The sequence below is a fragment of the Polistes dominula genome, unplaced genomic scaffold (assembly GCF_049000335.1).
Source record: "Polistes dominula isolate Pdom_NZ unplaced genomic scaffold, Pdom_raw_medaka contig_15, whole genome shotgun sequence".
NCBI classification, from domain to species: domain Eukaryota; kingdom Metazoa; phylum Arthropoda; class Insecta; order Hymenoptera; family Vespidae; genus Polistes; species Polistes dominula.
In genome coordinates, this window is record NW_028300915.1 from 2243606 (window position 1) to 2262447 (window position 18842).

The following is an 18842-nucleotide window of genomic DNA, read 5'->3' on the forward strand; positions in this document are numbered from 1 at the left end:
ATTAATAAAAAATTCAAAAAAAGGAAAAGCAAGGTCAGTTTGGGTCAATGTTTCAAGATTTCGTTGGTCAATGTAACTGTGTCCAGTGTATACCCAAGGTCACATGAATATAAATTGAAAGAACGAGTACGTGGGCGGGTTAAGGAGGGTGTGGCGTATTAAATGGACACATTTCGAATAATTAAAATCATATCACGTATATATAATCGAGAGTTTGTCCATTCGCATAACAGAATTATTACCTACCGACATACATGAGACTCATTGCTGCTTTGTTATCCACTTTCGGTTTAACAAACGACCTTTGTTAACTTTACAATAGTCTTATACTTATTTATTTGTTTTATTATTGATATTAATCCATTTATAAAATTCAATCGTAATGAAACAAAATTTTATCCACACCTGATTCATTTTATTTGAAATTTTTTTTTGTATTTATTTATATATTTTTGTGTTTTATTATAAATAAATTTTTTATTATAATAAAACAAATAATATATGTATATAAATAATATAATAATATTTAAATAAATAAAAAAAAAATTAAGATACTATTTGATTATAAAAAAAATTTATTTCTATTAAATAATTTATTTGACAGAAATATTTTATTTAAATATTAAAAAAAAAAAAAAATAAATATTTTTATTTTTATATTTTCATTTTATTCATTAATTTCATAGAAATATTTTATTTTTATATTTTTCAAAAAAATAAATATTTTTATTTTTATATTTTTATTTTATTCACATTTATTTAATAAAATATTTTTATTATAATAAATGTTTAAATTATTTAATATTATATTATTATCATTATTATAATAAATTTTGAATTTATTTAATATTAATTTTAATTTATGAAATTTATAATAAAATGTATTTTTTTTTATTATTTTCTTTTTCTTTTTCTTATTACAAAATATTTTTATACTTTTTATACTTTTTATATATATATATATCTTTCATAATAAATGACTCGTTTAAAAATACAAGAATAAGAAAGAGAAAAAAAATAAAATAAAGTACGAAACACACTTCTTTTTTTCTTTTTCTGTCAACTTATTTATTTCGTCAAATCGACAAATTAATTCTTTTCTTTTCGAAGGTGTTCTCTCATCGTCCAATCATTTTCTAAAATGTACCTAACTACGCACTTTCTGTCAGATTATGTAATGATCAAGAAAAAAAAAATGTAACTAATACCAAAAGAGATTTGCGATTTAAATTAAACAACAACAAAAAACGAAACAAGATAAAAATGGCTGAATGACAAAAAATGGGTTAGGTTGTGAAGGGGAATGAAATGGGGCCAGGGGAAGGAAGTAAGTTTTAAACATATACAATTTATTTAATTTAAAAACATATTCATATTAACGTTTCATAAGAATTCTCATATCACTAATTGACATTTAATAAATGTTAATGGTTAAAAATCAATATATATATGTATATATATATATATATTTCTTTGAAATTTTATATGTTATTATTATTATTTCGTTTGTATGAAAGTTTGAATAAAATTTTAAATGACTAACCACCACGTAAGTGGTATACGGAAACCGCACCTAACAGTAACATGATACATGCAATTCCTCTTACTCATTTTGACGGGTTTAATTACACTAACTAGAAATGATCGAATGGGTTAATGCCTCTTAAGAAATATGAAACAACACTATAAACAACCATATTATTTTTCACAATATATCTATCTACCTATATTGTATATCTATATTTATCAAAATATATATATATTATATTATATTATATTTTTATTATATTAGTATATATTATATATAATATCTAATATATATAAATTACATGTCATATTGTTTGTCCGCAATGGACTCCTAAACTACTGAACCGATTTTAATCAAATTTTGCACACTGTGTGCAATTTCATCCAACTTGAAAGATAGGATAGTTTATATTTCAATTTATATCTTCTTAATATATATAAATTACGTGTCACGTTGTTTGTTCGCAATAGACTCTTAAACTACGGAACCGATTTTAATCAAATTTTGCACACTGTGTGCAGTTTCATCCAACTTGAAAGATAGATATAAATAATATTATATTAAAATCTTTGTTGCTTCCCCGAAAGGTTAAACACGTTTTACATTTTATTTAATATAAATAATATTAATAATAATAATTAAAATAATATTAATATTAATGTATATATAAATTTGATGTATATTTATTCTAAATCATGTTTTACGAATATTATTACTGTAATATATTCTAAAAGAATATTTTTATTATAATTTTTAATAAGTCTTGCAAAAGTTTGCATTAATTGTAAGACGAAAAAAAAAGGAATCATTAATATACATGTACATTTCGTTTCTATTCGTGCAATTAATATTTATCAAATTTTAAATATTAAAATGACTTCTTAGATGAAAGCGACATATTTTTTTTTAATTTTACGAGATTAAAATGTCCGATTGGTTTTAAAATGTACGAATATAAATCACATAGTTTTTTTTTTTATCTTTTGAATATATTTAATCTATGGAACAAGTTATATTTTGCGTATGTAATTTCAAATCATTTATATATATAAATATATATAAATATGTATATCGTAAGATAATCAAAATTATTAACTGAAATATAAAACGAAGTATTTAATAATAATAATAATAATAATAATAATAATAAAATAAGTAAATAAAGTGAGATAATAACGACACTGTAGATAAATAAAATAAACACGTGATACTTTCTTTAAATAAGTGAGATAACATTGATGAGTTGTACAAAAGTATAGGGAGGGTGGAAGAGGGACAAGGAGGGAATTGAGAATAAACAAAGTCTTCTCTCTTTCATTTCTTTCTTATGAAAAGAAATCTCTTGTCACTTGTACGAAAGATACCAAGAAAAGGGGATCACCAAACGTTTTACCATGGAGTTAAATTTGAGTTTCGACCATGGCCCAGAAAACGAAGTAAGCTAAGCCTCTTTCCACACGCGTCCTCGCGATACGTAGCATTCTACGGAATGCCAACTTGCGTAATCTTTGCACCACCTTTCTCGTTCCCTCGTTCAACTCACTCAGTCTTCACCATCTTGGACTTCGATTTTCGAATACTAAACATCCTACTATTACGTATATATATATAATATGTATTTATATGTGTATATAAATATTACGTTTTTATTATATATATATATATATATATATATATATATATATATATTTTAAATTATATAATAAATAATATAATATAATATATATATATATATATAATATTTTAATATTTGTTATATAACAAAGTTTATTATAATTAATTTATTATATATATAATATTTTAATATTTGTTATATAACAAAATTTATTATAATTAATTTATTATATATATATAATATTTACAATCTATGGACACAAACATAATAAGAATAAGAATTTATAATATTAATTTACATACGAGATTATGATATTTCTCCTTGCCATTTTACAGTCAAGTTGTTTTTTTTTGTTTTTTTTTTTGTTTTTTTTTTGTTTTTTTTTTCTTCTCGTTTTTTTCGTTTCTGTAGAGAGTTAAACACGTAGCTAACTCTCACGTGTTCGTACTATGTATCCCAATGCAAAAATATATCTATAATAATATACTAAACATTGTAACATATTTTTTGTCTTTTTTTGTTTCATTTGGTTTTTCTTTTTTTTTTGTTTGTCGTTACAATAATTATTTTTGATCTAATAATAGATAAACCAGATTTTTATATAATGACGTAACAATTATAGGAATAGTATAGGAATATTGTTAAATAGTATTGGAATTTCTAGCACTTGAATGCGCAATCTGGTGGCTAAATTCACAATTAGAGTAGATAAGTCGAATTTTGCTACGCCACGTGGGATATCTAGCATTTGAATACGCTATCTGGTGCCTAAATTCTAAATTAGAGTAGATAGGTCGAATTGCTAAGCCACGCCCCTGCCAGAGATGCCAATATTATTTTTGTTTTCATTTTTTTCTTTAATTATTTATATTTTTAATAGTGTGTATCATATTATTAATCAACTAGGAGAATAAATATTTCTCAAATTTTTTTCTTCTTCTTCTTCTTCTTCTTCTTCTTCTTTTAACAAAGACTTTGTCAAGTTATTTTTAAATAAATAGGCTAAAGAGACTATTTGTTGTTTATGGTTGATTATTTTGTTAGTTTTGAATATGGAGGTTAGAGGTAAGGAGTAACATCTCTTATGGGAGAAAATGTGAAAAAGTGTCCAGCTGTATGCTATTAATAACAGTTCAAAAACCTTCCAGAATGGCGCTGGTGTAGACAAAGGGTATAGTATCAATGTAGCAATTGTAAACGAATTGAAGTATGCCGAGTTAAAAAATTGAATATTCTTGGCGACTAAAGTAGTTAATTATTGAAAGTTTCAATTACTTGCGTAGTACAAAATAATGTAGTAAATATAACCTTAAAGAATTATTATGAGAAAACGTGTTAGCTAGAGTGATTTTATTTCGTGAACTGTGAATAATTACGTTTATTGATTTTTTATCATTTAATTTTATGAAAAAGTCAGTGAATAACAAAACAGTTATGGGTAAAATATTGTGTCGTGAAATTTGTGTTCCTTGTTTATTTCTCAATCCTACTCTAATAATATTTGACGTTTCCTTTAAAATTTACCCTGAAGCTACTGTGGCGCCACCCTAATTTAATGCATTTTGACGGACACTTTTTCATATAGAGAGATGTTACTCCTTACCTCTACCCTCAAATAGTTTTGAAACTATTTGTTGTTTCTGGTTAACTATTTGGTTAGTTCTGAGACTATTATTTGTGTCTGATTGACTATTTGATTAGTTCTGAGACTATTATTTGTGTCTGATTGACTATTTGGTTAGTTCTGAGACTATTTGTTGTTTCTGGTTGATTATTTTCTTAGTTAATTAACTATTTGTTGTTTTTGATTGACTATTTTTTTCGTTCTGGGTAAGATTATTTTTTTTTTTTTACCGAAGTTAGCAACCTAACCTCACTCTCAAACCCTTCCCATTTTTCTAAAGCTTGGGACATGAAATTTTGTCTTAATAATAAAATCATTTTCATTAGTATCGTTAAATTATATTAATATTATTATAAATATTATATTTTTTTATTGAAATTAACTCATTCCATCCTTAAAACGTGAAAATGGAAGTGGATAGCATCCCCTTTTTCGTACAATGTGAAAAAACACGATCACAATACAGCACATTTTTATTATTATTGTTTGTAATTAATTTTACAACATACTGTTAATATAAATCAATGTTATTATTGCACAAATATATTATATTTTTGTTATAAAAAAGCAAAAAAAGGTTAGTGAAATTAACTCGTATTAGGGAAAATTTTTTGAGGAAGAAACATTAAAATGAACATTATTTTTCTAAGAAAAATTGTGAATCTTACAAAAAAAAAACAACAACAACAACAAAATAAAACGATTAGAACTTACCAGCCTGAAAATTCCAGAATTTTAATTATTCCGATCACAAAATTCTCTCAACACACAACATACACACGTTTATACACGTGACTTGATTGTACAAATAAATGCTTAATAATTCAAATTATAACGAATAATTAATTACGATCCATGGAAATACAAGATAACGTAATTTTTTTTTTTTTTTTTTGTTTTTTCTTACCACAAATTCTAATAATATTTTATTTTTATTAGAATAACATGATAATATAACATGTTAAAAAAATTAAATTTTGTACACATATTATACAATCGATGTAACATTTGACACAAATATTCATAATACAACGATATAAAATCTAACAAGAAAATTTTACGATCGGTAAAATCTTGTGAAATTTAATGATTGCTATCAATAAATTTACAGATAGATGATTATCTAAACTATACCCTGTAATAAAAATTATGTAAAAAATGCAAAATGATTGAATAACCAACATAAATTTAATTATTAAATTAAATAGTTAAATTCATTAAATTAGTTAAATTAAATTAAATTAAATTAAAATTATTAAAATTTAATTAATTCAATAAGTTAACACAAAATTGATTAAATTAAATTAAATTAAATTATTAAAATTAAATTAATTAAATTAGTTAAATTAAATTAAATTAAATTGGTTGACACAAAATTCGGTAAATTAAATTAAATTAATTCAATATGTTAACACAAAAATTGGTTAAATTAAATTAAATTAATTAAATTCGTAAAATTAAATTAAATTAAATTATTATAATTAAATTTATTAAATGAGTTAACACAAAATTGGTTAAATTAAATTAAATTAAAATTATTCAAATTAAATTAATTAAATTAGTTGACAAAAGTCTCTGCAAAATTTATAATATTATTCTGTAATATAAATATGTATATATATATATATATATAAATTTTTTATTACAACGTATTTTTAAAAAAATATATATAAATACTTACATACATATTTATTCAATATATTGCAAAATACATATATAGATATATATACATACATATGAAATATATATAAAATATAGGTTGACGTAAGTATGATGTATATATGTATATATATGTATAGTATACGTAGTATAAGATTTAAATGAAAGAAAAACATTGAAAACATAAAATATAGCTCTCTGTATGTACACGTTGTCCACTGAAACGACCAATCGTTGGCATGACGAAAAGAAAGCCGACTTCTTACATAATAAAATACTCTCGCTTGCTCTTTTTAAAACTGTTCACCATCTGCAGCTAAAAAGTAAATCGTGTTGTAAGTGTAAAACTTACAAGATCGATATACTTTATTCCAAATACTTTGACCTAAATACATTAATATGATACATTTATAAATAAATATTAATAACAAACAACAACAAATATTTGTATACTTTTTCGAAATTATTAATTTAAAATAATATATGTGCCCATAATTATGAAATATTTATAAAAATAGTGAAAAATACCACTATTTAAAGAAATTATCATAAAGAAGTTTATCAAACCCTTTAAAAAGGGGTAGTATAATATAATCAGTATAATATATATATATATATAATTATTTAACAATCTTTTACAATTAAACTTATGTTCAATGTAAAAAAAATAGGAAAATAATATATTTGTGTTTTATTTTGTTGTGTTGCAGTGAAGATAATACTACGGACGGTGGTGGGGGTATAATAAACCCAAATTTTACAATGGAAATTATACCAAACAATGCGGAAAGTAATGTTGATTTAACAATGGTAACAACGAGTGTTCCATTATCAACGCCAGGATTAAATAATCCTGCTTGGAATCGACAACAAGCAGTTAGCGTTAGACATGCTTTCAAAACTTATGGCAGTAATAAAAATCCAAATCATGTTTTACAAAATCTTAGTATGACGGTATCCAAAGGATCCATGTAAGTATTACATATTCATTTTTTTATTATTATTATATATTTCTCTTATATTAATTATATAATTAATTTTATAATTTTTATATTTTAATATACATAAATTACGTGTCACGTTGTTTGTCCGCAATGGATTCTTAAACTACGGAACCGATTTTAATCAAATTTTGCACACTATGTGCAGTTTTATCCAACTTGAAAGATAGGATAATTTATATTTCAATTTATATCTTCTTAATATATATAAATTACGTGTCACTTTGTTTGTCCGCAATGGACTTCTAAACTACTGAACCAATTTTAATCAAATTTTACACATTGTGTGCAATTTCATCCAACTTGAAAGATTGGATAATTTATATCTCAATTTATAATCGCAATATTATTTTATTAATCACGAATATTTTATTTATTAACAAAGAGTCATGATTAGCTCTGTTAGTTCGATAAGATTCTAACAGATGGCGGTATAAGGTAATTCGTTAACTTAACAACGTGTGTATCGGACTGATTGTGATCCACAGCAACGTATATATATATATATATTAATTATATAATTAATTGTTATCAATTAAAATGAACAATATTTGAATTAATTAACACATCATTTAAATCAAACCTTAATTTTAAAATAGAAAAATCAAAGAATTACACTAACAAATAACTAAATGAGATTAGAAAAAAACCAATCGATATAAAATATGAATTAATACTAAATAAAATTTTGTTTTTTGTGTTAACCTTTTTTTTATAAAAAGATCGTAAATTTGTGTATAATTATAACTTATGGTTAGTTTATCGCTATAATTAACGTTAACTCATAATAAAATTAAATCATAAGTATCGAAAGTTTTGCATAGAAAAAATAATTACTGAACTGTAACGATGTTTCATTTTATTATTATTATTTTCTTTTTTTTTTCTAATAAAAATTATTCGCGTATTACCTGTTACTACTTTTTTCGCGGGAATATTCAAATCGGAAATTATTCTCCCTTTTTTTTTTTTTCTTTTTTCTTTTTCTTTGATATCATTAAAATTTCTAACAACGATCTCGATCAATTTCCAAGTAATTCGTTGAATCATTAATAAGTTATTTATTATTATTCCAAACGACGGGTTTGAAAAAAAAAGAAAAGAAAAATAAGAAGAAACAAATTATAATGTTTGACTCGACTTATATAAATGACGTCACTCTCTAACTAGAATCCTATTACATTCATTATATTTCATTTGTCCTTCTTTTTATGTTGACAACAATCTACATTATAGATTGACAAAAGGAAATGACAAATAATCTTACAAATTAGTTAATCAAAAACGGAAATTCATTTTTTGTTTTTCTTTTCTTTTCTTTTCTTCATATTTCTATTTGACATAATAAAATATCTTTCGTGTATTCTTATCAAACACGTACGAGAAAATGTACAGTAATTGGTATTATTTTATAATGAATAATAATAATAATAATAAAAAGAAACTATCTTTTTTGTTTTGTTTTTTAAAGTATAGTTGACAATTAGTTTTTCGTTTGAATTCGTTTGAAAATGTGAAATTTGTTGAGGTTATGCCTGAAAATAGATAACCCCTAGTGTTATCTAAAAAATTTTCAATATTATATTATATTCACATCGAAATAAAATGTAAATAATATTTATTATGGTTGGATATTTAGAAAAAATATCCAACTAAATAAAAAACTATACTTTATTATATTAAATAAATATTAAATAGAAATTAAATAGAAATTAAATAAAAATTATTGGATAAACATTCGAATCTTATATTAGTATAAACACTTATCTTTCATTTTACCATTTAACGATTATCATATTTCTTATGTTTTCGTTTTATAAACAAAAATTTAATATTAAAAACACGTAACTAGAAAACGATTGATTTACATTAAGATTTCGTTGGAAATTGTTTTACAAAATTTTATTAAGTTTTTATTATAATACAAATTATAATAAAAACTATTTTAAATAGTTAAAATTACAATTTTAATTTAAATAAAATTAAAAATATTAATTTTAATATTTAAATATTATTTTTTTATTATAATTTCATTAAGTAGAAAAATTATTATTTTTTTTTTTAAGAAAGAAAACAAAAAATTAATTAACAAATATATACGAGAAATGTAATATTAACGAATTGTACGATAATTAAATTTCCTAACCTCTAAATTTTGACAAAACGAATTCGAAATAGATCGAATAATTAATAAAAACTATTTAACCATTAATAATCCAAATAAAATTAACAAAATATATATATATATAATACATAAAAATCTATTCTTAGAATATTATAAAATAAACATCTTTAATAATATCCTCCTTAATTTTGATAAGAAATGAAAACGCAAACGTAAACGAAATAAAATGAAACCTGTCTGAGCCAGGTATAAACACATACAAACACACACACACACACACAAAAATAGATAAAAATCTCTCAGATTTCGCGAGAAGTATTACAAAATATGTTTTGGTTGCAAAAAATAGAAATGAAAAAAAAAAGGTAAAAAAAAACAACTCTTAATGTATCTTTCTTTTCTTTTTCTTGATAGATACGGTCTACTAGGTGCCAGTGGTTGCGGCAAAACAACATTATTATCATGCATAGTTGGACAAAGACGTTTAAATTCTGGCGAAATTTGGGTATTAGGTGGTAAACCTGGTACCAAAGGTTCCGGTGTACCTGGTAAAAGAGTTGGTTATATGCCACAAGAGATAGCACTTTATGGTGAATTTACAATACGCGAAACTATGTTGTACTTTGGTTGGATATTTGGCATGGAAACTGGTGAAATAGTCGAAAGGTTAAGATTTTTATTACAATTTTTGGATTTACCATCGCAAAATCGACTCGTCAAAAATCTCAGGTAAAATAAAAAAAAAAAACCAATAATAATTATTATTATGCTAAATATTCTGACGTGTTATTTCTTTTATTTAATTATTTATACAAAAAAAATTTGTTTGCATTTCCTCTTTTTTTAGCGGTGGTCAACAAAGACGAGTTTCATTTGCAGTGGCTTTAATGCACGATCCTGAACTTTTAATACTCGACGAACCAACCGTGGGTGTTGATCCATTGCTCAGACAAAGGTAAGTTTATTGCATTTCATTATTTCCCCCCCCCCCCATAAATTTTTCTTATTTCTTTATCTTTAACACGTTAAGCGCCATGTCAGTCATTGGTGACTGACATTAGACTTTACGTTTAGGCCACGTCAGTCTCCGATGACTGACAGTAGACTATTCGTTTAGACCACGTCAGTCACCACTGACTGACAGTGTATGATATAACACATCTAAGTGGCACACGTGGCCTGACAAGGAATTCTTTGAGAATGAACGTGGCCTGACAAGGAATTCTTTGAGAATGAACGTGGCCTGACAGAGAAATCCTTGAAAATAAACGTGGCGCTCAACGTGTTAATATAAATATTATACTTATATGACTGTATTATATCCTAAATAATATATAAAAGTGTTAAAGTGTTATCATTTGGTATCCTTCTCTTTGTAAACATAAATGCATAATAGATAAATAGGTAAAGGATAAAAAGAATAATTTTCTCGAAAATGTTCATAATTGCATTACAATTGATTATTGACGAGTAAAGATTATTGACGACATTACAAGCTAGTAGAATACTTCTGTTATATTGTATTTGTTGTTTCGTATTTTTTTTTTTTTTTGAGATGATATTACTAATGTAAGTATCATGGGTCAAGGTCCGAGAGAGAGAGAGAGAGAGAGAGAGACAGACAGACAGAGAGACAAAGAGAGAAGATGACGATTAATTTACTCTAAAGACGTTTGAAAAAAAAAAGTCTACACACTCGAAAGATTGTTTAAATAATATAGGAGTGTATATTGTCGTTGTCATCGTCATAGTCTTTCTATAGTCTTTAATCTTTATCGTCGTCAAGTTTCATACAGGAAATATTCAATGTTAAATTACTTAAGATAATCATTAAAATTATTATAAACTAATAGTATAAATATAGATTATATATTATTTTGTAATCTATATTATTATTTTTCTTAGCACTTTTTTTCTGTTTTTTGTTTTTTGTTTTATTGCAATAAAATATAAGAAATAATATTTGCTAATAAAAATAAATTTAACAAAACCGATATATAGATTATATATATATATATATATATATATATATATATATATATATATATATATATATATGTATGAATTAATAAACATATAAATTAAATATAATTATAATAAATTCAAAAAAACAAAGTTAAATATAAATATAAATATTTACGTAATATAAATTTATATACATTATATTACATTTATATTTATATTTAGTGTATTTGTATTTAATTTGCATGCTTGATTATTCATAAATGGAATTAATTAAAAAAAAAAAAAAGAAAAACCTAATAAAATCTATTTTCAGTATTTGGAATCATTTAGTGCAAATAACCAAAGATGGCAATAAGACCGTCATTATCACTACGCATTACATCGAAGAAGCTCGACAAGCTCACACGGTAAGAAAAAAAAAACAAACAAACAAAATATTAAATAAAAATAACATAAATAACCATACAATAATAAATTTTAAATAAATACTATTATTAGGTCGAGTCATAAGTAACTTCCGATGCGTCTATGTAGACTATGTATAAATCTATTTTTCGTATTTACCTACTATAAGTCACCGAAACAAACGAATTTTTGATATCACTGTATAAATGAGGATTCAGTTAGTCTTCTGTTAACTTTTTTATGTAATCAATGTTACATTTAACAGTTTTTCTTAACTTCTCAAATGAATAGTAAAAAGTGCATATTCAACATTTAATGCTTTAGAAATTGAAACAAGGCAATAGCACTAAAGTGGCAACTGAAAAAAATATGCAGCGTATACGGTGCAGGATTGATAACTAATAGGGTTAGTCAGAAATTGGTTTGTAAAATTTCATTCTAGAGATACGACCTTAAAAGACGAACCGTGTGCAGGACGTCTTTTCAACTTTGACGAACCTTTTAAAGGTAATATTGAAGCAAAATTCAATAAATACGTCCAACAAATACAAAGAGTGCAACACAAAACACCATGAAAAGTGTCGTGCACTTGTTAATGGCAGAAATTCTTTGCAGCTATTCTTTGTCTCATTAAAAAAACGGAAGTTATTTATGATTCGACCTAATACATGAAACTTATGAATATTTATTAGAATATGAAGAAAAATATGATATGTTATCTTTTTTTATGCACGTTCTTGTTATCAGATCAATTATTTCGTATTCCACGTTTTCTTATTTCAATTTTTTGTTTGTCTGTTATTATTTAAAAGTATTGAAAGATATTGAAATGTTGAAAGATGTTGCAATACTTGTATAAATGAACAATTTTGCTATGATCAATCAATCAGAAAATAATAACGTATGAAAACACGTTTATTGAATTGTTTATGGTAATTAAACAACGTACTATTGTGTAAATCTTATTAGAGATATCCTAATTTATAATTAAATATAAATGTAGTATCATCTTTTTTATAATTTATCAAAGATCTCTTTTTATACACTTGAGACATATATAAACAGTTTTATACGAATACATATGTGTATGTGTTCATATAAGCAGAGACACTATTATTCAATATTGTTTACGATCATTTCAAGTAAATCTATCACCTTGAATATTAAAAAGAAATTTTTTTTCTATGAAAAAAAATTGCTCAGATGTACGATCTAATAAGACAGTGGCAATGATATGACATGTAAGAACACATGTTATACAATTGGCATTTAATTAGCTTTTCTCTCTTTCTATATATATATATATAAAATACATAATATATAGTAAAATATATTTTCTACTCTATAATTATGTTAATATAAAAAAATTACATAATAACAATTATTTATTATTATCAAATCAAATTAATGTTACAAGTAAATGTAAAAATATATATATATAGATGTATGTAATTTTTTTGTGTTTTTTTTTTTTAACACGGTTTTGCTGGAAACGTGGACGAAACGTAACATAATTATATTTTGTAATCACATTTATTTATATATTATATTATTTTATTTTAATATTTATTCTATTTAAATACAATTAAATTAGTACTAAATATTATTTAAATTAATTAGATTATTTTGCTATTAAAAAAAATACATATATATATAATATTTTATATTTATTATTATTTATTTATTATATTAATATTTATTATAATTAAAATATAATATATATTATAATATAAATTATTATAAAATTATATATATTTATATAATAATATTATTAATATTATTATATAATATTAATATATATATATATATATATATATATGTTTAAGTATTCAGATATTTTTATTGATACGTACATATAAGTGTTTATGTGTATTAAACGTCACTTTTTTTTTCTAATTTTTTTTACAGATTGGATTAATGAGAAGTGGACGATTATTAGCCGAAGAATCACCACGAGCACTTCTTGCTATGTATCATTGTACAACGCTCGAAGATGTTTTCTTAAAATTGTCCAGAAGACAAGGACAATACTCACAACCCCCAACAGAATTAAATATTTCTAATAATATTAGTTTGGTAAGTTTAATAATAATAATAATAATAATAATAATAATAATAATAATAATAATAATAAGATTCAGAATCAATTTTTAATTGATTAAATATTACAAATGTTAAATATTAATACAATATTTATTATATAATTCACTTTCATTTATGAATAAATATATTTTGGAAAAATTTTCATGTAAAAAATATTTAGTTAGTTTTGTGTGTATGTGTGTGTGTGTGTGTGTTTTTTTTTTAAATTGTTTTGATAATTTTAGCATAACACATATCATCAGAGATTTTCCTTATTTTAGGCTTCTTTAAATTGGGGGAAAAAAAATGAACCGGTCTACGTCACGGAAGAATCTGGTGTCGTTGGTTTAAATTTTTATCAAAGCAAAGAAGTTCTCATTCATGATGTAACAAATGGCGTTGGCAATCACTATGAGGTAAGAAGTTATAAATATATATATATATATATATATATATGATTATTGTTTTTTTTTATAATTTCTTATAAACTTTTCTATAAAAAAATAAAAAAATTGAATATTTAAAACTTATTAATATTCATTTAATTATTATTAATTTATAAATAGTATATCACATTCTATTTGAATATTTATTTCATTTAAATTCAATTCAATTGATGCTAAATATAATTTAAATTAATTAGATGATTTTACTATTAAAGGAATTATTTATTTTTTTCATTGCAACAAAATATTGTGGTCAAACATTTTGTAACAAAAATAATTTGAAATTATTTTGATAGATCACTAATAAACCACCACACGAAAATAAACTCGACATCAAGAAGGAATGTAGTAATTATTTCGATTCTTTCAATATCACCAGTGTTGGAAAAATAAGAGCACTATTGCAAAAAAATTTCTTACGAATGTGGAGAAACATTGGGTACGTATATATAATTATTTTACAATGAAATTTTTATTCAAAATCAAAATAATATTAATATATGGAGGGTAGAGGTAAGGAGTAACATCTCTGTAAATGAACAGTGTCCTTCGATATGCATTCAATTAGGGTGGCGCCACAGTACGTAGAGGGATTTACGTCCATTTGAACAACTTTTCACAATACAAATATTACCCATAACTGTTTTGTTATTCACTGACTTTTTCATTAAATTAAATGATCAAAAATCAATAAACTTACTATTCACAGTTCACGAATTAAAATCACTCTAGCTAGCACGTTTTCTCACAATAATTCTTTAAGGTTATATTTACTACATTATTACATAACTCGGCATACTTCAATTCGTTTACAATTGCTACATTCATACCACACCTTTATTTTCAGCAGCGCCATTCTGGAAAGTTCTTGAACTGTTATTTTCAGAAAACGCTTGACACTTTTTCACATTTTCTCCCATAAAAGATGTTACTCCTTACCTCTACCCTCCATAATTAATATTACATTTCTATTTTCTTTTTTGTTTTTTTTTTTTTTGATTATGTTATGTTTTTCGATATTGTTCATGGTTATGGTTTTTTATTTTCATTTCAGTGTTATGTTATTCATTTTCGCATTACCAGTAATGCAAGTAATTCTCTTCTGTTTGGCAATTGGAAGGGATCCAATAGGTTTAAAATTAGCTATAGTTAATCACGAATTGTCATATGACAATATGACGTGTCCTTATTTTGACACCTGTGATTTCTCTTTCCTAAGTTGTCGATATCTTAGATTTCTCGATAACGATACGATTATAAAGGTAAATTTATCGATTATATTATTTATTATATTAACAAATAAATTTCAAAGTTTTATTTTGACCCATTACTTCACCAATGGCCATTTTTTGGAACACATTTTCAAATTTTTTTTAATAACTGCAACTTCAGAATGAAATATATTCATTAAAATCATGAAACCGTATCTGTCATCCGAATCTGTCATTTTATTTTAAATCAATAATTAATGATATAAAATAATTTTTATATTTAAATAAAAAAAAAATAAAAAAACACTCATTGCAAAAATAGTTTTATTTGGTTAATATGAATATCGTTATACAGTTAATTTAATTATTTTTTGTTTGTATTTTTGTATGGTGGCAGGTAATGGGTTAACAAAAATAAATAAAATGATCATTTTTATAATATAATTTACAAAATTTTGTCAAATTTATTCAACAGAATTATTATCGGAATCTTGATGATGCACAAGAAGCTGTAACAAATGGCGAAGCATGGGGAACGTTGTATTTTACGGAAAATTTTACGGATGCACTTGTTGCACGTATGGTCCTTGGAAAGGATTCTGACGAAGAATCACTCGATCAAAGTGAAATCAGAGTTTGGTTAGATATGTCCAGTAAGTTTTCAACAGATACAAAATATTATTTTTATTCCTATATTTTTTATTTATTTATTTAATAATAATAATATTTATTAAACATACTGAAACACAAATCACTGGATTGTATTAAATTGTATTAAATTAATACAGTCAGTGATTTGTGTTTCAGTAAGTATAATAAATATTTAATATAATGTAAAATAATAGTATTAATTAATTAAATTAATTAACCTTATTAATTGTATTAATAATAAGTTAAAGTTATTACAAATTTGATTTCTAATTATGAAATGATTTGTTTCAAAATAAAAATAAATCACTTATAATGATTTTCTCAATTTAACAATAATATTTTTTAATTAAACAGATCAACAAATTGGTTTAATGTTGATGAGGGATCTTCAATATTCATATCGGGATTTTGCTAAGGATCTTTTACAATCGTGTAATGAAAGTTCAAAATTGGCTGATGTTCCCATACAATTTAAGGATCCAATTTATGGTACTAATGAGCCAAGTTTTACGGATTTCGTAGCACCCGGTGTGATACTAACGTAAGTTTAACAATTCAAACCTATAACATTCTCATGTTGCCTTTTTTGTTTGTTTTTGTTATTTGTAAGATAAAACAATGACGTAATTATTAATGCATTAGTTTGCACATTGTAAACTCTTTGCCCTTGCATAAAAAAAAAAAAGACAAAGAAGAAAAAAAAAGAAGACAAACTTCAACATGTTTTTCCTGTTATTATTGAACATATTATAAATCATCATTTGTCAAACATTATAGCATCGTATTCTTCTTGGCGGTTGCACTTACCTCGTCAGCGTTGATCATTGAAAGAATGGAAGGATTATTGGACAGAAGTTGGGTTGCTGGAGTAACACCTGGTGAAATTCTTTTCTCTCACGTGGTCACCCAATTCGTCGTAATGTGTGGTCAAACCGCATTGGTATTAATCTTCATGATATTAGTCTTCCGAGTCGAATGCAAAGGCGACATTGGATTGGTTATTATCATGACGATACTTCAAGGTCTTTGTGGCATGTGCTTCGGTAAGATTTTTATACTAATTTTTTTTTTTTTTTTTTCTATTATTTCTTCTTTCTTCATCCTAAAAATATTTGTAATTATTAGACTAATCATATAACAAAATAATTTCAATATTATTTAGTTAGTAATATATATATAAATTTTATAAATTATTAAATTTATAATATATCATTTTAATTAATTAAATTTTTATATTAAATTAATTTAATATTATTATTAATTAATTTTGTCTTAAGTGTTAAGACATTTTTTTCTTATTTTTAAATTATAAACTACATGTTTAATTTTAAAAAATTGATTCCAAGTTTCATACGTAGTTTACAATAACAATTCTTACATTAATTAATTTATAGATCATTTTTCTTAACATCATCACTTTCTAAAGTTAATTTGAGTTTTACTGTACATATATAAATAATAATTAGGTTACACATTAATTCTATGTATAAATTAATGACTGTTTGCTCATTTACTATTACTTAATCCAGTATGAGCTCATAAAGTTTTCCGATTAGAAATGTTTTCCATGCATTTCTACATTTGTAATACTCTATAATGTTGCAATACATTGAACGTTTTACACAGAATGCTGGTTGGATGATGCAAAAACTAAGATTCGATAGGCGAAAAATTTGTACACGAATACGTAGAAAACATAAATCGTAAGCAATGAACTATTCATCATTGCGTAAAAGTTAGTTTAGATTATACGAGCCTATTTTAAAGGTTACACGTAACAACTCAAAGATATAAACTTTACAATTCACATAGAAATAAAAATTATTTGTCTATAATTAAATACATCTTTCACTTCTTATTTTGTCAAATACGTATTTATGATTCATTTAATATTAATTAATTTTATAAAAAAAAGAAGTGGCAATCAAATTCATTAGTCTTGTAATTTGACAAGTAAAATTTACGGTTTTAAAATCTGAAGAAAAATTAAATATAATAATATATTAATTTTAAAATATAAATAATTAATATATATATATTAATTTTTATTTTTAATAGGATTCGTAATTTCTGCAATTTGCGAACTTGAAAGAAACGCCATCCAATTGGCTTTGGGTAGTTTTTATCCTACCCTCCTTCTCAGTGGTATGTATTCAATTTTTTAACATTAACTTTATCTTTAACAATTATCTTAATTAATAGAATAATAATATTATATTAACATATTTATAATATTTTAATATTAATTTAATATTATATATAATATTATAAAAATAATTATAATATTCATTAATAATTATATTTATGTTAATATATATTTCAATATAATTATAATTATATAATTAATGGGATCTCTAGCACTTGAATACGCTATCTGGTGGCTAAATTCAAAATTACAGTAGATAGGTCGAATTGTTACGCCACGCCCCTGTCAGAGATCCCAATAATATTATAATATTAATTAATATTATAATTTAACTTAAACTAATGTTATAATATTAATTATGATATAACTTAACCTATAATACTA

The 18842-nt window shown here is 23.6% G+C and overlaps 1 protein-coding gene across 2 annotated transcripts in view; it reads left to right on the forward strand.

Annotated features, from left to right (window-relative positions):
* Nucleotides 1-18842, forward strand: part of snu (ABC-type transporter snustorr) — a 45839-nt gene that overhangs the window by 25324 nt on the left and 1673 nt on the right. For both annotated transcript variants that reach the window (XM_089170322.1, XM_089170323.1), the window contains 12 exons: nt 7137-7397; nt 9967-10281; nt 10400-10507; nt 11831-11924; nt 13831-13998; nt 14286-14420; nt 14747-14889; nt 15505-15712; nt 16137-16314; nt 16667-16853; nt 17090-17355; nt 18371-18457. In XM_089170322.1, coding sequence (XP_089026448.1) covers nt 7137-7397; nt 9967-10281; nt 10400-10507; nt 11831-11924; nt 13831-13998; nt 14286-14420; nt 14747-14889; nt 15505-15712; nt 16137-16314; nt 16667-16853; nt 17090-17355; nt 18371-18457 — 2150 coding nt within the window. The remainder of the gene's footprint in view (nt 1-7136; nt 7398-9966; nt 10282-10399; nt 10508-11830; nt 11925-13830; nt 13999-14285; nt 14421-14746; nt 14890-15504; nt 15713-16136; nt 16315-16666; nt 16854-17089; nt 17356-18370; nt 18458-18842) is intronic.